Raw genomic sequence first — 24,141 nt, 5'->3', positions numbered from 1 at the left:
ACGAAATTATCAGTTTTTTTACTATTATTTTAATGGTAACGTAATGGGGCCAAAACCCAACAAAACACCAAAAAATAATGAATAGAAACTAGACGGGGTTCATCGAGATGCCATGTATCTCGACTAGAAACTAGAAATAAGAACAAGTACAAATATCACGACAAAATATACCAATCATAAAGCCATTACCTTTATGGACCCTCAAAACTATCGGAAGGGAAAAACTAAAAGCATTTGCTCTCGTTGAGAGTCGAACTCAAGACCTCCCGCTTACTAAACGGGTGCTCTAACCAACTGAGCTACGAGAGCTTATTAATAACATAAGCCCGGGTTAATTATTAATAATAATATAAAGTGAAGTAAAATTAATTCTTGTAAAACATTAGGAGAAAGTAAAAAATAATCAATTAGAAAGTAGAATCAATGCCCTACCATACAAAATGGATGTCAAACTTTCTTGTTTTAACAATGGCATCCTACTTTCTTTTGATTATGATTTCTACAACTTATTAACTTGATACATTTGGAAATTAAACACTAAATAATAAAAAAACCTATCACCATTAAAGGAATGAGAGATTTAATTAGACTATATGCTTCATGATCTTCTAGGTTTCCATGGATATAGAAGATTATATTTTGTGCTGAAAAGCTTAAAAATCATTGCACAAAACTAGGTTTATATGGTGAAACTTTTAGACTTGACCTCAACTTAGAAAGTTTAACAGATTTCTCATGATTATACAATGTGTTTGGAATACTTAGTGGGATAATCCTCTTAATGTAGATTTTAGAAAATCAAATAACTTCACCTAAAAAATAGTCTGGAATTGTTAAGACTCAATTTTTTTAATATGATCACTTTACATTAAGTTCCTTCATAAAAAGTGATAATCAAATCTTCCCATTAACATGTTTAGATTTTTTAAATTTTGTAAGTAGGTTTGCAATTCAAACTCATTACAATATTTTTTATTTGAGTAATCCTTTTACTCCAACAATGCATGAATTATGCATGTGGTTTAAATAGCCGTATAAGTAAGTTATGATTTAAGCTTTATTTAATTTTCTTTGAATCTTATAAGAATGTTTTTTTTCCCATGTATACAGAAAACATAATATCTGTTTCCAACTATCATTTATCTATCAATACTCCTTCCAGTTTGCCATAAACCTTATTGGCTAACTGTTGACATCATCTTCAATCTCAGATTATTGGGATTGGAGCAAGAGTGGAAGAAAGAAAGTTGTCCTTATCTTCTCCTCCAACCGGTACCTCCTCCCGACATGAAGGAATGCCCGATAATCAGGGCTGGTATGTCCTTTCAGGTCTGGGGAACGCCGATCAAAGAAATCCTATACTGCCTGGTGTTGATTTGGCAATTTGCGTCTAGTGGGGAGCTTTGTCATCTCAAAGAATAAGGGTATCTTCCCTTGCAGGATCTGAAAGTCGTGGATCTCCTGATGACCGGTAGCTGCTTTCTAGTCTTTTACAAGTTTTTAACATGGAAGGAAGATATTCTAAGGCCCAAATTCTGGCCCAAAACTTGTCCCGCATCCTAGATGCTTACAAAACAAGAAACAGAGTATTCAGTCCATTTGTGTCATGGTATTTATGCATTGTACTATATTAACTATTCAACAAAATTTATAATAAGATTATTTCCACCATTGAAAAAAAAAACTTCACAATTTGCATATATCCTTGCACACAAAGATAATTTTTGTCTTTCAAGTTTTCTTGTCATCTTTCCATGAGTAATAGATATTGTCATGGTCCATAGAAATCTTACCTGCTTCATAATGTATATTGCAAATTCAGCCTCACCTTTTTGCCCCTATAATTTATGAAACATTTTTTTTTTAATTTTATGAAATGAAACGTTTTAAAAGCCGCAATAAATATGTTTTAGACTAGTTTTCAATCTACAACTTTTTTCATTCACCACAATATTCAATTATGCTAACATTAGTATTGGAGTTTCCAAAATGTATATAAATATTTTTTTTTCAAAAAAAAAGAAAATTTTCATGTAAAGTTTAAGTAGCTGGTTTATGATATGAATTTGAATGTTTGGGACAATGCATAGGTACTTCAAGAGCGTGACTTAAAATTAAATCTTATCTTAGATTTTTGTAAATCAGTCTTAGATATTATTGTTATAATTATATGACTATTTCTAAAATTAAAGAAAATTAAATATTTTATTTATTGTATATTATTTTGATTCATTAAATAAATATAACGAAGTATTTTTTTATTTATATAATTAAATAATTATATATAAAAATATTTCATGAATTCACAAAGATTAAAATGCTATTATAAAAGATCACACATTATGTGATAGTCATCAGAAATAAATGTTTTATTGTTTGTCATAAGAACATGCAGTTTTTGTTGCTTAATTATTTTTCTCTTGTTTGTATGAGATATTAGTTATTTTTTGTCATTATTTAATTTATAAATCAATTATTATTTATTTTAAGAAAAAACAGACTTTTTATTTTCAAAACATGCAAAACATATGATCTTAATTAGTATCAAAACCAGAAAATTCATATTTTACAGTGAATATGCTTTGATGGTATGCTCAATTTCAAATTCCAATAATAATAATAATAATGCTACAAAAAAATCTAATAATAAAAAGTAGCAAAAATTTAAACCCTCGATGCCTACATAATGGGAGCTTACAAACTAGGGAATATTTTTGTATTATATGGTTGTTTGATTGAAGTAAAAGTTATTGCAAGAAAAGAAAAATAAAACAAAATATGATTGCAATATCTAGTTTGTTTTTCAAAGTTTTAGCCAAAATAATATATATGTGTAGATGAATCATCATAGGAGGAATGACAGTTATGATGGATTCTTGTTGTTTGTTTTCCTTGTTAGACCACACACTTTTATTTTGAGAAGTGTTTTTTGTATTGTAACATATCAACCTTGAAAGATTAAAATAACTTTTGCACATATTTTAAGAATTTTTATTTTGTGTTGATCAACAAAAAAACAAGATTGCTCTAGAGGTTGATTATTTTCATCTCCTTTGACCATGGCTACATTGCTTACCGACACAACTTTTATTGCCAAATGACCAGTGAGGATTGAGAATTAGGTAAGGATGAGTATTTGAGTGCCAACCACAATCGACGTTATTTGTATCTGCTTTATGTATCAATGCAACTAGCGTCAGTCAATGAGCATATGCAACAAGCAACAATTTAAAAGTGGACGTTAGTTGCATTAGTTTAAAGTCTCCAACATGGACGCTACATAGTGACAAGCACATTTTTTTAAAGGCAACTTCATAGATAATTGTCCATAATGTTGAGACAATTGTTTTGCTTCAAGTGTTGTAGCATATGTCAAGAAATTGATACAAATTCAAAGCATTCTTGTCTCCCTTCAGGATGCAATTTTACTCCACGAGGAACTTGCTTGACATGCTTGCTTGCATTCTCGTCTCTTTCAATATATCTAAAACATGATTATTTCGGCTAAACAGTACACCATGAGATGATCAAGTTGCCTTGATTCCAAGGAAATGTTTCAATGGCCCTAGGTCGACGAGATAAATTTCTCATCAAAATAATTTTTCACCCACTACATAACTCCTTTCTCATTATTGGCCAATATTTTTTGGAATATCTCTAATCTCTAAGCTTTATTTGTTATGCCGAAGCTAAAAATTCACAGGTATATAATCTTTAGAACAAATCACCAAAGACCCTAAGATCTACAATATGTTTAATTATTAAGCATTAGATAAAATACCTGGATTCGTAATTGGTTCTTGATCAAAGCGTTCTTCAACAGTTGTTGAATCACTAACAATCGATGGTCTTATGATTTTTTCTCAACCAGAACCTCTTTATTCCTCAATGAGACCTTCGTAACTCAAGAAGAGAAACTATGAGTGACAACTCGGTATATTGGGAACCATAATCTTCTTATCTTATCACGTGTTAACCTACTAGGGTTCACATTATCACCTAATGAGTCAATACTGATAACTCATTTAAGTCCATATCATCTTTTTGATCGCATAAAATAAAATTTACTAATAATAAATAATTAATATAATTACCTTATGATATTAATCCACATTAATTATTGGAATAAAAAATTTCAAGAAGTATAACATCATCGACATAAATCAATGCAATAAGAAATTTCTTTCCTTTTTCGTAAATAAACACTGAATATGTATTTTCTCTCCACTAAACCATTTATTTGGGGCATGTATACACATGATGTTTCAATTATCATTCCTCTCTTTTCATAGAAATTCATAGGAGTATATAATTCGTTCTCAACTTTTTACCTTCTTTCCAAATCATGCTTCTACCAAACGAATGAACATAGCTTAGAAATGGATTACAATGAATATATCTTTCGAAATAGTGTATCCAAAAGCGTTTTAAAATAAATAGAAGAGGATAACAACTCTATCCTTGTAGTATTGAAACTTATGTTAATCAAATAGTTTTGATTCTGACTGTTTTCTTTTTAAGGGTGAGGATGGGGAGCCAAGTTTTCTTCAAATTTTGATCCACTGCAAGTCAAATATAAGTCCGAAGTTAGTATTTGGACGACTGAAAATTATTTGTTTATATTCATTTTTATTTGTAAAATATTCTAATGGTTGGGATAAAGGATTTTTTTATATAAAAAAATGGAAAAAGACAAATAGAAAACAGTCTATAATTGAAAAAGGATTTTACATTTTTACTATTTGATCCGAAACAAAACCATATGATTTGACATATATATATAAAAAAAGGAAAAGATGGAAATCGTGGTATACAAAGATGAATCTTATATTCGTATTATCTGCCGAATGACCATGATATGACGTACTGGTAGTCGGCATTCAGATTTTAGGCACGGTTTCATATCATAAAGATGTATAAAATATGACAAAGATGTCGGCATCATCTGTACTAGACAAGTAACAGCTGATGTATCAACTGGATCTTTTCGCCATCATCAGATAAGTAACATAAAAAGTTGAAACTTTGTTAATAATGGTTTTTCTGCATCCTGTGAAATCAGAAGCAGCCCCTTCAATATGAAAGGTGTTTAGTTTTCAATAACTAATACTATTCTTCCCCCTTGCTGAAGCAGCGACCCTGCTGTTCTATTTAGGAAAACACAAGTGAACCAGGCGTTTACGAGCATATGAAAAAACAACTGTTAATTTAATGGACAACACAAATATACTGGGCAGGGATTACATAAACTGGTATTCGGAAGTTGGGCTGCTTCTGCTTAGAGAAACTCGGGTCATCTCACATATGCATAATGAGACATAAAGTAATTGTAATCAGGATGATTGACTCGCAATAGCCTAAGCCAGTTTTCAGCAGCCCGCGACAGAGAATTGGCTTTCTGACATTCAGAAACCCCATCAGGATCCCAGATAGAAACTTTGAATTTGTGAGAGGCAAGCCCAAAGATTGGTAGTGATAGCTTGGATATGTCCCTACCTCTTGAATAATGATTATGTAGCCCATCAGTATTTGAACCTGAATCAAAGATCAAACTGTTATAATTGATGCCTATTTGCATACATCTTGCATATAGAAATTAAACAGACAGCAAGACATACTCTGCAAAGCTGTTGACAGGGAATGAAAGGTCAAGAAGCAGGCACTCAAGCTTTGTAATGTTGGACCAGTAGGTATTCTGTATATTGGGTACCTTTAAAAATACACACGACAAGAAATAATTTTGAATTAGTAATTATTACCACGTGCATTGTCCAACTATATCAGCACGAGGACAAGAAAAACATACCAAGCAAATGAAACCCAACTTGCAGGGGAAAGATCACAGCTCCAGTATGTTTTCAACTCTGGAAATTGCCGTTCAAGATCAGAAATCTGAGTCAAGCAATATGAATACATGTTAGGATTAAAAAGCAACATAATCCAATATTTAAGTCCAACAAAGGATAACACATCTTGCCTTATTTGCCAATGGTTCACGATTATAAGGTGTCTCATGCTCAAAGTATTCAAAAATAAGCTGCCCAGGAGGGTTGCAGCTCTCAGTCTCATCACTTGATGAACCCATTAAAGGTTTTCCTTGTGAGACCCTTTCCAAAGAATGATTGCTAGCATCCAAAACATTAAGATGATTCCTACTGCCATGAACACTCTTAGCTCCTCTTTCATGACAATAGCCACTGCTGCTATCACTGCTTGTCTCTCTAGCTGATTCAGAGTCACTTTCTTGACTGGGTTTCCTGGAATAAGACGGAAATTAGAATGACAATATGTTACATATGATACTATGCCAAGTCTTTATATTCAGCTAAAAGGTAAACTTGTCCCGGAAAGCAGTAGATCATAACATATGGAGAAAAGGAAAATGATAAGCTGCCTTGACTGAACTCCTAGCATTTAAATGATTGTTTGTACTCTGTAAGCAAAAAACTATAAACATGTATCATATTGAATGTTGTCTAGAACTTGCAAAAAGTGATTTATTAAAGTAGTCTACTATTAGTAGATACCCAAAAGACTATAAGCAGCAGGAAAAAATAGCATCGGAGTGAAGTCAGGTAAAAACACTATTAGCAGTGTATTTCATAGAGCTGCAGTGGTTGATGGACAGTGGAGCAAGTTTCACTATTCACTTTATTATTATACTCAATTCTTAGGTTTCTTAGATAGTTAGATCACACATTCCTAATGTGCAAATATGTGACCAGCTTACTCAATGATCTCCAGAATTGTAGACAATTTGATATACAGATGTTGGCTACTTGACCTAGGCAATAAAATCATGCACGATACAAGACAGTATAGCATGTGAGTTCTTAAGCTAATTAGTCTTTCCTCTCACTTTTATGTGTTATCCTTCAACACAGTTATTAGGAGAATATTCTATCTACCTTGCCAAAGGCATCTCCATAGCACAACAATCAGAAGCCAAGCCAAAATCATTCATATTATCTATTTTTATCTATGAAGCCTAGACACTCCAAAAATAGCAAAGTATCGGTGTCATGCCCATATCCAATACCAATATGCACATGATCCTCCACAATATGCATCCAAGAAATATCCTTTATTTTTTCAAAAGAAAAACTATAGTCTATAATATGCTTGAAATATGACTCCATTACTTTTGAAATAAGAATAACCAGGCAGGGCTATCACGGGAGATTAATCTGTGAACTCCTTTAGATAAAGGCAAAAGTTTGTTTCAGACTCATTCAATTCTGCTTCAAGTTGTTAGAAACTAGAAAGAATATGAATGTGACTATTAATAAGAAACACAATCCTTCTTTTAATGTTTGTCCACACATCAGAGGACTACAAATAAAACCCTCAACGTCTTAGCTGGTAATTTGAACTACATTTACACATCATGCAGAATAAGATGAATAACAAAATCTTCCTTGTGTGACTTCTAAAATGAACAAATCCAATTCATCTAGTCACAACAAAAGCAAATTGTAAAAGAGAATAATAAAAAATAACATTGATTAAAAATATTTAAATGTTAGATCATCAATCGTTGAGAGGTGAATTTATAAATAAAAGGAATTTGGTCAAACATTTAAGGGGAAAATTCACTAACGATATGTTTCACACAAACACACTCACCTTAGTCGTGTGGAGGGCTTTGACGGATCGATATATAGCTGAATGGCAGACAAGGAGACGTTATAATATTGAGTCACGGATTCATTCCCATGCAACACTATAGGAACACCTGCCCCATAAGCACTCCATTCCTTAAAAGACTCCCACAAGTCCCCAAGCACAAAGTAAGGATGCAATTCCGCTTCCCTCGATTTCCACCTCCTCGAGTTCGTCTGTTAAATCACACACACACAAATCCACCCAAATAAGCTGAGCGTCCTTCGAAACAAACAAAACCAATGCTACCTTAAAACAAAACAACATTAACACTATACTAAGTTGTTTGCAACAGCTCAATGTAGGGGTTACCTGAAAGCAAGTCGTAAATTACAAAAGCCAAACAGCATTCATGATTCATCTACATTGACTAATCAAAGATCCTATCTATTCATTAAATTCATTCATCCATTCACTAACTAAAAGGGTCCAATGCTGCTACTTCACTGCGAATTAACTAAATTCAACACCTCCACCACGGTAACCAGTAACTAGAAAGAAAAAGAAAAAAATACGCACACAAAAACAAAATCAAATAGCGTAATTGAATTGATGTTGATGTTACCTTGGGAAAATATTGGGCGGGAACAAGGGGCGTGATGTGCTCCAACAACCGATCCAAATTGGACATGTCCGATGTGGCGCGCGAAGAAATTGAACAATCGGAAGAGGAACCGGGCCTATTCTCCGAGGAAGCTCTCGACAGTGACGACCGCTGCTGTTCCTGCTTCTCTTTGTGTTTCCTCAGCGGCGGCGGACTGTAGAAGCGGTTCTCGCCGAGATGCCGATTGCGGTTGCGGCTTCCGCCGGAGATGGCGGCGCCACCACTGGCCGACATTGACGCGGTAGTTGGCGAGACGATGGTAAATAGGGGGACGAAACGACGACGTTGGGTTTAGGTTAAGATTATAAACTCGGAAAGAGAAGAAAAGAGAGTGCGAATGTGAACTGCGAAAGGGTTTTATTGTTTAGCGCGTCCAAGTGATTGCGCACTCCACGCTCACGCTGAGGTTTTCTATGTGGATTTAACTCTCGAGTCTTGAGCAAATACTCTTTTTTCTATTTTTTTATTATTCTTATCATATAAATAAATATGTGCATTTTATTTATTTAGGATTTGTTTACTTTATAATAGTTATTTTTATTTATGTTTGGTGTACTAAATTTATTTTGGGAAAAAATATTTTTAATGTCGATATAATGTTTTTTTATGATTAATATCAGTAATGTTAATATGAATGGAATTTAATTCAAATTTTTTTAGTAAGATTTTTAATTCTAATCTTGTAAATTTATTTTTAAAAAAGTAATTTAAATCTTATGAATAAAAAATATTGAGAAGGAAAATAATACTAACAGTGATCAGACAAACATTTAAGGAAATGTTTATTATTGATAAAATCAGTAAATATTTTACTACAAGAAACAAAATAAATATTTTTTTAACAGTATGAAAAATTATAATTCGATGATTCCTTACGTGCAGACAAGTCTGTAATTTGATAGTTACCCGTTCCAACTCAACCACACTTGTCTTGTCGCGTGAACAGTTTATATGTGAATACAAGATGCTTTGTTCCCTTCTGATTATTCTTTTCTGATAATTGAAGCCCTAACCCCTTAAAGGAAAGAAAGCAATTCAAGAAAGAAAAACTAGTGCTTCATTTAAAGTGTGGGTCATTTTCTACTTCAATTCGTTTGAGCAAGGAAATATTCGTATAGGAAATATCATTTTTGTGTTGTCATTAATTAATTAGGTAATGTATAAGGACATCAAATATTTTGTATTAATGTTAAATTTGATTGTTTTAGAAGTTAGATTATTTTAGTTCATATTCCAAAAGTTAAATTGTTTGGGTTAGATATGGATCCGGGATTCATTCTTTCCGATAGGAGTTGATATTCTCATCCTGTTTTGCTATTTTCACCCCCCCCCCCCCTTACCTTTTAAAATGAAGTGAACAGACGTCATACCCTTCTCAATTTTCCCACACTCCTTCCATGTTCCCCTTATTTCCTCTCATTTTCTATCCCTATTGAGCTTGTTGGACACATTTTCACTCATTCATACTGTTGTTGTCTCCATTTTCAAAGTTTTTATTTTATTTTTTTGTTTATACAAAAATATGATTCTATTGTGTAAAAATCACAATAGAATCATGATTTCATTCGAGGTGAAAGCTTCATACCCTAGTAAGCCATTACGTGACACAAGAGAGATTGAAAGAAAAGAAACTCACGGGGAACATGATTGTTGGTGAGGAAGAATAAGAGAGATTGAAAGAAGCCATTGCTGCATTTGGTCAATGAATGGTTCTCAGCTAAGAATAAGTTGGCGTTTCGAGTTGAATTTATTTAATGAAAAAAGAGAGAGAAAGAAATGCATGCAGCGTGAACTCAACTTGGAGTTGCACGAACCAATGTTGAAGCTTACACAGAACACCCCCTTATGCCTCCTTCCTTGGTAAGCCATTACGTGACACAAGTGCAAATGTGTGGGGATATATAGTTAGCAAAGGAGAAAATGAAGTGCACCAAGACCAGTAGTAGAATTGAAATATATGATATATAAGGTAAATATGATTTAATTGTATATTAAAAAGAGAATTATATTTCCATTGTAATATAAAGGTGTGAAAAAATATAATTTTGTTAAAATATAAAGGGGTGAAACAAATTTTATGAAACGAAAATATGATTTTGCACAAAAGTGTAGAATAAAATCATGTTTATGTGGAAAGGATATTTTTAAAAATTATTAAAAAATTCACCCATGTGAGCAGTAAGAATAGTAGTAATTTTGAAGGTGGGAATAGTATCCCCTTTCCAATTCTTCCACATCCTATTTGCTAGCGGTTTCGTCAGCTTGTTTAGGTTTCGGACATTTGGTGTTTGGGCGGTAGCCCTTTTATTTCAGATTTTTTTTTTTGAAACAGAATGATTTTAATTCAATTAGAGATTTTTAGTTAAACCATGTGAAAATATAACTGCGTTAAGAAATTAAAAAAAAATAACGTTCATAAAAAATTATTCAGATTAACTAAAACTAATTAAACTAGTTCTGATATTGTGCTATGTACAGAGCTTTTATAGTTTATTCGTACAGAGTCATATTTTGAGAAAACATTTCCCTAATTTAATTTAATCAAGAAAAGAAAGAGGAACACTAATATGTGCATTGGAAATTGCTCTGCACAGGCAAAGTAATGAAGTGATCTCAGGGTCGATCTTATTTATGTACTTACGATAGCTTGATAGAAATGAAAAAAAAAAAAATCTCACTCTTCTCGTACCTTCAACATTGTGCGTAAATTACTTATTCATTTTTTTCAGAATTATGGATAGACTTTTAATTAGTTGAGAAGTAAAAATATCATCAATTAATTGACTAATGACGGGTATTGTTTTCCTAAAAAAATAACGGTAATTATTTCATATTTATAATAGTTTTTAAAATGATTTTAAAATCATATAAATATTTATTTTAATATTTATATAGAATGAATAAAAAAAACATTACCATTCCTTTAAGAATAGGACTATGAGCGATTGTCCATCTGTGCTTAGATCACTGCTGAGCGGTAATCCGGGTTTGTCGGGATTTGGATAAGTTTTCAGGAATCATCTTGGTCATTGGATTATGGGATTTACATGTTCTTGTGGCATTACAACAAACATCAATGCAGAACTTTTTGCTATCTACCATCGACCGTCATGTTCATTTGCCTCCTGAACACGTACGGATATGAGAATTTAACCTGTGAGAGTAATTATAAAGAAGCTCAAAAGGTGAGCAATTTTCAAACATGACCAAGGAGTTCTTGATCAAACATGTCATATGTGGCATGTAAATGCATTCTCCCCCAAAATAAAGGGAATTCTAGATCTGAAAAAATCCATTAATAAAACATGACTTTCTATGTATGTGAGAGTACAATTGAAGTCACTCTCTAATTACTTGAATTATTATTATTATTTTTTTAAAAAAAAGAGTGCAAGCTAGTACACTTAAAGGCTAAGATAAGATTTCTCCTTCTTTAATTATTGAAAATTTAATGGTTAGAAAATGAGAATATAGTAAGCTAATAGTTTATAAATATATCATGTTGGTTATCAGTTTTATCATGATTATGTATTTTGTTAAGTTTTGTAAATTTATGTTTGTGTTTGCTTCAATATATTGTTTTATAAATTATGATTTTGTGGTTGATTACTACAATTATAAATTACTATAAGTATAATAATTTAATTACTTTGATTCTTTTTAAATTTTTAGCACGGGACCAATTTGAAAAGTTAGTTATTGGGCTGGTATTCAAGTGGGAGTTGGTAAAAAAAATGTCTAGATAATTTTCAGACATAACACCTCTAAATATATACTCTTTACTTTGCTTCATCCAACTTATGGGGGACTTTGTATTTTCTAACACTCTCCCTCGAGTTCAATTGGGTAAGTTTTTTTTTGTCCAACTGAGATTTGTATCTTTTTATGGGCTTGTGCCTAAGAGACATTAGAGGCCTTTTCTTCTTACATTCATCCTTTTTCTTCTGCACCCAGTAGATTTTTTACAATTTCAACATTATCCTTACGTATAGTCATACGGATTAATCATTTGTATAGGTCATTACAGATTAGCAATCCACATGAATCATTACAAATTCGTAATTCATACGGGTCCATACGGATTACTTTCGTACGACCCATATGTGACTTTCATGTTATTAACATGACACTCTAACCAACTGAGTTAATAGACCAATTATGTTATAAAATAATTAATGCCCATACCATAGTGTGAATCTGCTGACTCACTGATACAAGGTTGTTGGCTCATCATCGGTTCTTTTTTTAAACCAGAGTATTGTTCTTGTTCGATTGATTTTTCCACTTTGATAATCTTTGTAATATTTCAATCACTTTTTGTTTTCTTTAATGTTAAAATACTATTATTTTTATGTGTTTGTCAAAGTATATCGAATTGGCAGCATTCAAATTCAAAGAAGTAGTAAATGATAAACACGTTACGTTCAACGATCAACGAAACCATATTTTTAATTTATACTTTTTAATATATACCGTAACGCACTCGCAGCCAGGAGAAATTTAAGAATGCGGCAGCCAGTAACCTTTAATGCTTTTTGTAGACGCCCTTCTAGATGTTGTTGGAGAAATTGGACTTTGGGTTTCTGATAACGAGTTTCGAGAAAGTAGTGATTACAAAATAGTAACATGAATTAGACTGACAACCAAATTTAACATGTTCATAAGAAAATGGCTATCAGTGCTCACATCTTCGGATATTGGTTTAGTTGTATTTTATTTTTAACTTCTAAGAAATATATGAATTTTATTCCTTAAAATCTATCCATTAATAGACACAAAAGTTTATCAAAAAAATAAAAAATTAAGAGTAAAATTTACCAAAAAATAAAAAAATTAGTGTAAATTTATAAAAAAAAAAGTTAGGGTAAAAATTCCAATAAAATTCACATTTTTCTTAAGATTTAAGATAAATACATCAAAGCTCAATTGTCCAAATCAATTGATTGTAGGGTAATTGATCTATGAATTGTTACATAATCAAAGCTCAATTCTAGTTTCATATTAGGTTAATTAACCAAACAACCTTTGTCTCTGTCCTTTATACCTGTTAATATTTGCAAATTCTTCTACTTTAAAGTTTTAGCGGTAACAAAACCATTTTCAATATTTTATCAGTAGACAATTAGGATTTATCAGCTAATTGATAACGAAAATTTAGTCTTTAGAATTCGATATCTAGACTTGATCTATCCATTATTACTACTAAGATAAGGTACGTTTGCCTTTAAGTGTGTTCTAAAACGCATTAGTTTGTATTTACTAAGCTCCTTCTAAATAACTTTGAACATGAGGGAACATTTTGTGCAATTGACGAACTCCTCTTGTAACTAAAAAATTCAAGGTCCATTGCTTTGTTGGAAACGTTCATGTAAATCACGCCATGAATTTCATTTAAACACAAATTTTGTTGATATAGTTAGTTATTAATAATTTAATTATTAATATGTTTTATGTATTAAAAATATTTATACATTGTGAATTTTTATTAAATAAATTAAATATTTATTTTTCCACAATCTATAAACTAAAATACTAGTTATATAATAACATAATAATTTAGTATAAAAATAATTCATTCCCGTAAATACATCAAACAGTTGCCATCGTTGAACGTGATGCATTTGCCGTTTAACTATTTTTTATTTTTATTTTGGAAGAAACTTCTTTGAATTCGAATGCATCAAAATCACAATATTTGACAAACGCATAAAGTTATTATTTGACATTAAAGAAAAAACGATTGAAATATTACACAGATTATTCAAGTGGAAAAACCAAAGTTTTGAAAATTAAAATTACTGAAACAGAGGAAAGAAAGACAGCATAAAAATAAAAAAGTCATATTTTTTCTTATTATTTGTAAACATATAAATTTACATAGTTTTTTAAAAAAAAAATATCACGTAAGGTTAAACTACTTTATATATTGAATTTTGTCTTCAAAATTCGAACGTGAGAGAGATGATGAATATAGTGATAAAGCTATTTTAATAGGAAAATTAGAAGAATAAATTTAAACTATATAAGTACACTTAAATAATTAATAGATGAAAGAGAAAGACGCAAAGCAAACTAAACATAAAAATAGAAAAGTAGTCCACGAAGAATTTAATACATGATGATATCTTTTAAGAAGATTGTTTTTTATTTTTTTGGCAGCAGCTTCATTCACACTATGGGGCATGCAAAGTGACATTAACGGTACTACGGTAGTGCTTGCTTATAAGTTATAAATAGAGGGCACTCCTCTGCTAAAGAGCATCTGAATTATTCACAAACTAGAAGTATTATTATTCTTCCATTTCCATTAAAAAGAAAATATCATAAATGGGTATTTTCACATTCGAGGACGAAATCACCTCCCCTGTGGCTCCTGCTACTCTTTACAAAGCTCTAGTTACAGATGCCGACAACATCATCCCAAAGGCTCTTGATTCCTTCAAGAGTGTTGAAAACGTTGAGGGAAATGGTGGCCCTGGAACAATCAAGAAGATAACTTTCGTTGAGGGTACTAACTCACTCACTAATCACTAGATTCATTTCATTATTATTCCATCTCTACCTATCTATATGTTGCAATGTATGAATGGACAGATGGAGAAACCAAGTTTGTACTGCACAAGATAGAAGCAGTTGATGAGGCAAACTTGGGATATAGCTACAGCGTAGTGGGTGGTGCTGCGTTGCCAGACACAGCGGAGAAGATCACATTCCACTCCAAATTGGCTGCTGGTCCCAATGGAGGCTCTGCTGGCAAGCTCACTGTCGAATACCAAACCAAAGGAGATGCTCAGCCCAACCAAGACCAACTCAAAACTGGAAAAGCCAAGGCTGATGCTCTCTTCAAGGCCATTGAGGCTTACCTTTTGGCCAATCCCGATTACAACTAATCCAATTCGATCAACTTCATGATTATCATCACTATCTCTCTTGCTTTTTCTGAGACTTCATATATCTGTATCTCACTTCATCAATAAATCAACAAATTATAATAAAGGAAATTAGCCATCATTAGACCTTTTCTTTCTCTTGTGTTCATTGAATGAAAGATAATAGTCCATACTCACGTAAACCAAAATTTGATTGATCATTTTTGGTAAAATTTCTTCTGATAACTTAATTTTTTTTCAATGAGACTTGAACCAGTAGAAATTTTGTTTAAGACATTTTTAACTTAGTGTTACTTGAATCAACAACATACTAATCTTAACCAGTTATTTTGACTGAATTGTTAAAAAATATACAAAGTCCCACATCACATCAGTTGGGATGGGATGTAGACTGAAGAGTATATATGTCTGAAGCATTTTTTTTTCAACTCCCACTTGTTTACCAGCCCAATAATCGACACTTCTCACATCCGACTTATGCTAAAAATTCAATATTAAGTAAATCTTTTTGTACTTTCATATTTTGCTTCTTGCATCTCATTGCATTGCATTTGGGATTCATATAAAATAAAAAGAACTATGGCTTCTAATGTCGGTGTTTTCTTCCTGCACCCATGCTTTTTCTTCTATACTCAGCACATTTTGGACAATTCCAACATTACTCTTACATGCGTCATACGAATGGTTAAAAATATATTTTAAATTAGACCCATGCCATGTGACTTCCGTGCTATTAGCTTACCCCTCTAACCAATCGATCTAATAAATTAATTATATTATAAAATAATTAATATCATATATACAACACTAAAATTTTTAATGTATATTTAATACACACAAGTTTACATAATAAATTTTGTAACAATTAATTTTGATCCAATAATATATTTTTTACATATATGTAAAAAATATATTATTGGATCAAAATTAATTGTTACAAAATTTATTATGTAAACTTATATGTGTATTAAATATAAATTAGAAATTTTAGTGTTATATATAACGACATTAATTATTTTATAACATAATTGGCCTATTAACTCAGTTGGTTAGAACGTCGTGTTAATAACATGAAAGTCACATATGGGTCGTACGAAAGTAATTCGTATGGACCCATATGAATTGCGAATTTGTAATGATCCATATAGATTGTTAATCTGTAATGACCTATACAAATGATTAATCCATATGACTATACGTAAGGATAATGTTGAAATTGTAAAAAATCTACTCGGTGTAGAAGAAAAAGGATGAATGTAAGAAGAAAAGGCCTCTAATGTCTCTTAGGCACAAGCCCATAAAAAGATACAAACCTCAGTTGGACCAAAAAAAAACTTACCCAATTGAACTCGAGGGAGAGTGTTAGAAAATACAAAGTCCCCCATAAGTTGGATGACGAAAAGTAAAGAGTATATATTTTGAGGTGTTATGTCTGAAAATTATCTAGACATTTTTTTGACCAACTCCCACTTGAATACCAGTCCAATAACTAACTTTTCAAATTGGTCCCGTGCTAAAAATTTAAAAAGAATCAAAGTAATTATATATATATATACACTCATCCAAAGTTATATATAATTATAGTAATTTATAATTGTAGTAATCGACCACAAAATCATAATTTATAAAACAATATATTGAAGCAAACACAAACATAAATTTACAAGACTTAACAAAATACATAATTATGATAAAACTGATAGCCAACATGATATATTTATAAATTATTAGCTTACTATATTCTCAGTTTCTAACCATTAAATTTTCAATAATTAAAGAAGGAGAAATCTTATCTTAGCCTTTAAGTGCACTAGCCTGCACTATTTTTTTAAAAATAAAATAAAATAATAATTCAAGTAATTAGAGAGTGACTTCAATTGTACTCTCACATACGAAAGACATGTTTTATTAATGGATCTTTTTCGATCTAGGATTCCCTTTATTTTGGGGAAGAATGCATTTACATACCACATATGACATTTGATCAAGAACTCCTTCGTCAAGTTTAAAAATTGCTCTCCTTTTGAGCTTCTTTATAATCGCTAACTTGATTACTGCTACTTAAGTTGTTCAGGTGCTTGGCTTTTGTTTAAATCACCTCTTCCCAAAAGACTAACTTCTTCCTACAAACTTTGCCTTGCATCTTTATGTGCTATCCCTCTGGAAAAAGGTTTTTTTTTTTAATTTTTATACTGGAGTTAAGGTTTCAAGTTTCCTTGATCCTCAATCAAATAAGTTCATCATTTTCTCCAATGCTAAACTCATGGAGTCTAGTTTTCCGCTTCATTTTTGTTAGAGAAATGTAGGGAATCCATGGGTAGGTAATATCATATATAAACCCTGTTTAAATTATTAGCCTTTGTTTGCCATGAAATGTATTGGATGGAGGATATTCCTCAACAGTTGACTTCTCTTATTGATGCTGATGTAATGGCTTTAGCCCAATTTCAATAATAATTCCATCCAACTCATTCTTAAAAAACAAAGAAAAGAAAAGAAGTCATTCCAAACGTACTAAATGCATTTATATTTGTTTACCCTGACCGCCTGCTTCCCCCCTCAAAAAAATTCTGGGTTAAATTGTATATAAACTCACCATAGTAAACATGAAAAATAAAACAAGAGTTCAAGTGATGATTTCCTTTATTATAATTTATTTATTGATGAAGGAGGTACAAAGATATCGACTAGCTCTTACAATTCTGAGGCAAAAGAAAATAAAAGGAAACACTCATTACATTGAAAGCCAACTTAAAACTTGAGCACAAAGTACTAAATAACAGTACTCCACGCAAGGAAACTCTTGTATATGATAAGCAAGACACTGATGATAATTAAGTTGAATATTGGATCAGTTGTAATGAGGATTGGCCAAAAGGTAAGCCTCAACGGCCTTGAAAAGAGCATCAGACTTGACTTTGCCAATTTTGAGGTCGTCTGGGTTGGGCTGAGCATCTCCTTTGGTTTGGTATTTGACAGTTAGCTTCCCAGCAGACCCTCCGTTGGCACCAGCAGCCAATTTGCATTCGAATGTGATCTTCTCCACTGTGTCTGGCAACCCAACTCCACCAACTACGCTATAGCTGTATCCCAAGTTTGCCTCATCAACTGATTCTATTTTGTGCAACACAAACTTGCTTTCTCCATCTGTCCATCCATCCAATGATCAGCCTCATTATCATAATTTATTTCATTAACTAACTTAGTTATACTATATGGTAGAATATAAAATGAACATAGATAGATAGATAGATAGATAGTGAGTGAGTGAGTACCCTCAACGAAAGTGATCTTCTTGATGGTTCCAGGGCCACCGTTCCCCTCAAGGTTTTCAACACTCCTGAAGGCATCAACAGCCTTTGGGATGACGTTGTCGGCATCTGTAACTAGAGCTTTGTAAAGGGTAGCAGGAGCCACAGGGGAGGTGGTTTCATCCTCAAATGTGAAAACACCCATTATGAATAATAAAATGGATTCGAAGAATAATATTACTATTTACTAGTTTGTGAAGATGTTTGCTGCTGTGTGTTTCTTTAGCAGAGGAGTGTCCTCTATTTATAAGCACTAGCGTAGCCCTGGTGTCACTCTCTGCTTGTAGCCTTGTATTCTATGCCCCATAGTCCGAAGGGATACAAACTCGCGGATATAAGATAAAAGATTGGTAAATGATGATATTTTTAATAAAATTAACAAGTTAACATCTGCCATTAAAAAAATGATACAAGCTTATTGGAAAAAAAAAACGTCTAGAATTTATTCTTCTTCTTATTTTCGTATAAAATTTATTTTATCACTAAATTGATCATCTCTCTAACGACTGAAGAGATCAATAACAATATATATATAAAGTATTTATCTGAGACTGTACGTGATATTTGTTTAAACAATGTAAATCTATATATTTTTAAGAATAATAAGAAAAATAATATGACTTTTAATTTTATGCCATCTTTCTTGTCTCTGTTTCAGTACCTTTTAATTTTCAAATATCAATTTTTCCACTTGGATAATCTGTGTAATATTTCAATCACTTTTTTTCTTTAATGTTAAATATTAGTTTTATGTGTTTGTCAAATATTGCGATTTTGAAGCATTCAAATTCAAAGTAGAAGTTTCCTATTATAATATATATATATATATATATATATATAAGACATCAAAGAATTAAATAACAAACATGTTCAACCACGACGACTAATAGTTGTACTCGTGGGCATAAAATATTTTTATAGTATTAAATTATTATTATTGAATTATAATTAATTTTTATTCGATAATAACAATATAAAAATTTAAAAAAAACAATGTAAAATATATTTACAATATTAGTGTATTATAATTAATTCATATTTGATATTCTTTATCATATTTTTCACTAATTTAAATTATTTTCATTCCTTTGCACTTTGCATCATATTTTTTTTTATCCTTTTTCCTTCTCGTTTGAACGACTTTCTTATTCCACTTTTGAACTCATTAGCGTGACTTTTTCCTAACTCATTTAAATGATTTTTTTTTTACTAAGTTTTCTTTGCTCGCATAATTTTTATATTCATTTTTCGTTCTTTTTTCAACTTCTCTTGTTTTTTTGGATATTTTTTTTATCTCATTTTAGCATTTTTTTACTCATTTAAAAAAAATTTAAAATTTTTAATCTCATTTTAACATATTTTTTACTCATTTTAGCATGTGGATAAGTGGGTAGTACGAAATTATTCTGATTTAACTAATGATCTCGGATTTTAGTGTTTGATATATAATTATGTTAAATATTTGATTTTTTATTTGACTCAAATAAAATTATTTCTAATAAAAAAATAAAGTTGACCTAAAAAAATATGCCAAATAGTTCAATGAACTAGTCGACATGGTTATGTTTTTTTTAATACAATGAACAGTCTCCATGGTTGAACGTGACGTTTTAGTATTTAATTCTTTGATGTTTTTATTTTTATTTTTTATGTTTTTGAGGAAACTTCTTCTTTGAATTTGAATGCTTCAAAATCGAAATATTTGACAAACAAATAAAATTAATATTTAACGTTAAACAAAAAAAAGTGATTGAAATATTGCACAGATTATCCAAGTGGAAAAACTGATATTTGAAAAAATTACTGAAATAGAGAAAAGAAAGCCAACATAAAATAGAAAAAGTCACACACACACACATATATATATATATATATATAGTTTTGTTATCTCTTCAAAATTCATACGTTGAAAGAGATGATGAATTTAGTGAAGTTAATTTTATACTAAAATAAGAAGAATGAAATTAAACTATATAATTATTCATAAATAATTACTATTAAATGTTTTTTTATAAATCACGTCACTATTAAAAAAATTTAAGCAATTTTTTTAAAAAACTCCTATGATTTATATATACGTACGTGTGTTTGAAACAGAAAATGAAAGAAAAAGAGAGAGTTAACGAACTAGAAGAAGAAAAAAGAGTAGCCAAGAATTCAATACATGAGCTGATCATAAATTTTAAGATTTTCTTTTTACAGAGGATTAAATATTAATACTGTTGGTAAACAAAGAACCGATGATGGCCCAACAACCTTATATATCAATGAGTCAGCACAACAACTTTGTCCACACTATGGTATTGGGGCCTACATAGAACTAGAGTGACCCCAGGGCTACGCTAGTTCTTATAAATAGAGGACACTCCTCTGCTAAAGAAACACACAGCAACAAACATCTTCACAAACTAGTAATATTATTCTTCGAATCCATTTTATTATTCATAATGGGTATTTTCACATTTGAGGATGAAACCACCTCCCCTGTGGCTCCTGCTACCCTTTACAAAGCTCTAGTTACAGATGCCGACAACGTCATCCCAAAGGCTGTCGAAGCCTTCAGGAGTGTTGAAAACCTTGAGGGGAACGGTGGCCCTGGAACCATCAAGAAGATCACTTTCGTTGAGGGTACTCACTCACTCACTATCTATCTATCTATCTATCTATGTTCATTTTATATTCTACCATATAGTATAACTAAGTTAGTTAATGAAATAAATTATGATAATGAGGCTGATCATTGGATGGATGGACAGATGGAGAAAGCAAGTTTGTGTTGCACAAAATAGAATCAGTTGATGAGGCAAACTTGGGATACAGCTATAGCGTAGTTGGTGGAGTTGGGTTGCCAGACACAGTGGAGAAGATCACATTCGAATGCAAATTGGCTGCTGGCGCCAACGGAGGGTCTGCTGGGAAGCTAACTGTCAAATACCAAACCAAAGGAGATGCTCAGCCCAACCCAGACGACCTCAAAATTGGCAAAGTCAAGTCTGATGCTCTTTTCAAGGCCGTTGAGGCCTACCTTTTGGCCAATCCTCATTACAACTGATCCAATTCGATCTTCAGTATTCAGTGATCTGCAAAGACCTTGTTTTATATTATATACAAGAGTTTTCTTGCCTTGTGTGGAGTGTTATTCAATCACTTTGAGTGTGTGGTGTGGCTTCCAATTGATGTAACGAGTGTTTCCTTTCTTATTTCCTTTTTCCACAGAATTGTGAGAGCCAGTTGATGTCTTTGTATGTCACTTCATCAATAAATCAATATGTTATAATAATAAAAGAAAGCATCATTTATACTTCTGCTTGTTTTATGTTTACTATGGTGACTTTATATAGAATTTAACCCAGTTTTTGAGGCAAATGCATTAGTACGTTTGAACGTCTTTCTTATTTTAAGAATGAGTTAGATGGTATATTATTATTGAGATTGGGCTAAAGCCCATTACATCAACATCAATAAGAAAAGTCAACTGCTGAAGAAATCCTCCATCCAATACATTTCGTGGCAAATGAAAGCTAAGTTAACTAAATTACTTGCAGCAATTGTTCAAAATAAATTGAACCAAATCCACATAATTACTTAATAATTATAAAGTGAGTCTAGCTCAATTAATTGAATAAAGTATGTAAATACTATAAGTTTCTGGATATCATATTCAATTTTTATAAATAAAATAAATACTTAATAATTTTCTTTATAATGAAAAAACACGACTATTTTAGCATTCAATATCAATTCAATTGATCATTTATTTGTGTGAAGATTGAATTTGTTTATGGTGAAGACTCTCATTTTACGAAATCAAATCCTTCTAAATAGACTCGATGTGCTAGTTTTTTTTTTTTTTTTACAGCACTCAATGTTCTTCTAATTTAGAGTGCTAATTTACATCTCTTAGGATAGTTTTTACAACAAATTAGGCATGTGTTAGTACTTTTATAAAAAAAAAACTTGTTTTAATATTAATTGTTTTCAACTTTTTAGAATGGTTTTAAGTGAGACGTATAATCAATCAATTGATATATAAAGTAAGTATTTTATATGTGGATTCCAAAACTAATGCAAAAATTAAGTGACTTTCGATATCAGCTTTAGTTACGAGTTTATGACCAATCTAAAGAAATTATTTCTTTTTTAAAATAGAAAATAAAATCTCATGAAACAAACGACTTTCCGAATACAGTACATAGATATTACAAAAATATTTTTCACCAATTGCTACACTTTCAAATATTCTTACTTAAATTTAGAATCTCGACACACTAGGTTTGGCTTTTGTACGACCTGGTTGGTAAGAAAAATTGTAAACCGTTAACTGCTAAGTAATTGAGAAGTGAGAACAACTAGAAGTGAATATCGATTAAGAGAACTGTTGCCGTAAAAATGATTTTAAATAAAATCAGTTTTGATTAATTATTGAAAGACAACCTTATTCAAGAAACGACCAAACATTAAATATAGAAACATCTTTAAAAAGAGTTTCGGACGTGCGTTCACAACGTTATGAAAAAAAAATTAATGTTTGAATATTTTCATTCTTAAAATAAGATAATAAGTAAAATTCAGTATAATTTTTTTTCCAGTGGTAATCTCGAGAAATAAGACCTAGTACAAAAACTTATGTGATAAGGATTTAAGCTAAGCATGTGATGACAATGATCGATTACTACTTAACATAGATTGAGTTGATTGAGAGGGCCAAGGGATAAAAAAAAATTATTTAATAAAAAAGATATTTAAAAGTAACTTGAATTTAAAATTTAATTTTAAACATTAAATCAATTTATTATCGTGAAAACTAAATATGTGGATATTTCCCTAAAATAATATTATATTAGTTAATTTCTTAAAGTAATTTTAGATGAACGAACGTGAGACGCACTTGATCCTTTGAACATTCGAGAATTGAGACCCACTTCCATTAATGGCCTTCACGAACAGTTGCATTTGAAATATTTTTGCTGATGATATCTTAGCTTATCCATTGGTTTAGTTTTTTGTCATACGAAAGCTCTCTCTGTTTTCAACTTTGTTTTCTAATATTTTGTTCTGTTCGGCCGGCGTCATTTATCAAGTATTGAAAATATTGTCTTTTGAATATAAATTTTTTGTCTTTTGAATATACAGAAGACCAAAGTTTATCGTCAATAGTCAAATTCGTGAACTATATACAATCGATTTATTTTCTCCATAATTATGGACAACCGTCACGAGATTCGGTGCCGCATAGACTTTGATCCACCACCATTCTCTATCCACATTTAAGAGTCAATGCCGTGCCTTGTGGGCCTTTTTCTTTTCTATTTTAATCCTAATAGTATTTCACTCAGTGCTTTAGGAATTAGGAAAAATGTTTATTTTTGTATAAATTATATTACGCTTAATTTATAAAAACATATAATTAAATATTTGTAAATATAAAAATTTACAACGAACAATTTAAATTATGATATAAATCTATTTTTTATTACTGATAATTTTAAAAAATCCATTAAAATGCTAATGGAGAGATTAAAAAAGAATACTTTTTTAATTTAGAGATTAAAATTTACAAATTTTTATTTAGATTTTGGAGGACTAAAAAATAGATCCTAATTTGAGGACTGAAAACCTAATTAAATAATTGAAACTGAAAAAAGTAATTATATAATATTTAAAAAAATTACAA

The 24,141-nt window shown here is 31.0% G+C and overlaps 4 protein-coding genes and 1 non-coding gene across 5 annotated transcripts; 2 read left to right on the top strand and 3 right to left on the bottom strand.

The window, feature by feature from the left end:
• Nucleotides 1–235: 235 nt before the first annotated feature.
• Nucleotides 236–309, bottom strand: TRNAT-AGU (transfer RNA threonine (anticodon AGU)). The gene has a single exon. It is a non-coding gene; the product is annotated as a tRNA-Thr (tRNA).
• Nucleotides 310–5,005: 4,696 nt separating this feature from the next.
• LOC100803393 (uncharacterized) lies at nucleotides 5,006–8,715 on the bottom strand. Its single transcript, XM_003550500.5, has 6 exons — nucleotides 8,228–8,715; nucleotides 7,627–7,838; nucleotides 5,978–6,257; nucleotides 5,807–5,892; nucleotides 5,619–5,710; nucleotides 5,006–5,535 (listed from the first exon to the last, which is right to left on the bottom strand). Exons 1-6 carry the CDS (start codon nucleotides 8,498–8,500, stop codon nucleotides 5,294–5,296), a joined length of 1,185 nt encoding a protein of 394 aa, XP_003550548.1. The 5' UTR covers nucleotides 8,501–8,715; the 3' UTR covers nucleotides 5,006–5,293.
• A 5,811-nt stretch (nucleotides 8,716–14,526) lies between these two features.
• On the top strand, nucleotides 14,527–15,274 carry LOC100527097 (uncharacterized). Its single transcript, NM_001251726.2, has 2 exons — nucleotides 14,527–14,774; nucleotides 14,861–15,274. Exons 1-2 carry the CDS (start codon nucleotides 14,594–14,596, stop codon nucleotides 15,154–15,156), a joined length of 477 nt encoding a protein of 158 aa, NP_001238655.1. The 5' UTR covers nucleotides 14,527–14,593; the 3' UTR covers nucleotides 15,157–15,274.
• Nucleotides 15,275–17,783: 2,509 nt separating this feature from the next.
• LOC100791036 (stress-induced protein SAM22-like) lies at nucleotides 17,784–18,681 on the bottom strand. Its single transcript, NM_001254688.2, has 2 exons — nucleotides 18,432–18,681; nucleotides 17,784–18,303 (listed from the first exon to the last, which is right to left on the bottom strand). The coding sequence occupies exons 1-2, from the start codon at nucleotides 18,610–18,612 to the stop codon at nucleotides 18,008–18,010; spliced, it is 477 nt and encodes a 158-aa protein (NP_001241617.1). The 5' UTR covers nucleotides 18,613–18,681; the 3' UTR covers nucleotides 17,784–18,007.
• Nucleotides 18,682–20,782: 2,101 nt separating this feature from the next.
• On the top strand, nucleotides 20,783–21,768 carry H4 (stress-induced protein H4). The gene is made up of 2 exons (NM_001249126.3): nucleotides 20,783–21,095; nucleotides 21,224–21,768. Exons 1-2 carry the CDS (start codon nucleotides 20,915–20,917, stop codon nucleotides 21,517–21,519), a joined length of 477 nt encoding a protein of 158 aa, NP_001236055.1. The 5' UTR covers nucleotides 20,783–20,914; the 3' UTR covers nucleotides 21,520–21,768.
• Nucleotides 21,769–24,141: the final 2,373 nt, after the last annotated feature.

Source organism: Glycine max, chromosome 17 (assembly GCF_000004515.6).
Source record: "Glycine max cultivar Williams 82 chromosome 17, Glycine_max_v4.0, whole genome shotgun sequence".
NCBI lineage: Eukaryota > Viridiplantae > Streptophyta > Magnoliopsida > Fabales > Fabaceae > Glycine > Glycine max.
The sequence above is the reverse complement of the archived record's forward strand: the minus strand, read 5'-3'. Positions and strand labels throughout refer to the sequence as shown.

Excerpts from the sequence above, each read along its gene's own strand:
- LOC100803393 (XM_003550500.5), bottom strand. The coding sequence starts at position 8,500 with ATGTCGGCCAGTGGTGGCGCCGCCATCTCCGGCGGAAGCCGCAACCGC. Across the intron at positions 7,839-8,227 it reads CCGCCCAATATTTTCCCAAG|ACGAACTCGAGGAGGTGGAA; the intron begins GTAACATCAACA and ends GTGATTTAACAG. Across the intron at positions 5,536-5,618 it reads CCTGTCAACAGCTTTGCAGA|GTTCAAATACTGATGGGCTA; the intron begins GTATGTCTTGCT and ends TCTTTGATTCAG.
- LOC100527097 (NM_001251726.2), top strand. The coding sequence starts at position 14,594 with ATGGGTATTTTCACATTCGAGGACGAAATCACCTCCCCTGTGGCTCCT. Across the intron at positions 14,775-14,860 it reads GAAGATAACTTTCGTTGAGG|ATGGAGAAACCAAGTTTGTA; the intron begins GTACTAACTCAC and ends ATGAATGGACAG.
- H4 (NM_001249126.3), top strand. The coding sequence starts at position 20,915 with ATGGGTATTTTCACATTTGAGGATGAAACCACCTCCCCTGTGGCTCCT. Across the intron at positions 21,096-21,223 it reads GAAGATCACTTTCGTTGAGG|ATGGAGAAAGCAAGTTTGTG; the intron begins GTACTCACTCAC and ends ATGGATGGACAG.
- LOC100791036 (NM_001254688.2), bottom strand. The coding sequence starts at position 18,612 with ATGGGTGTTTTCACATTTGAGGATGAAACCACCTCCCCTGTGGCTCCT. Across the intron at positions 18,304-18,431 it reads GAAGATCACTTTCGTTGAGG|ATGGAGAAAGCAAGTTTGTG; the intron begins GTACTCACTCAC and ends ATGGATGGACAG.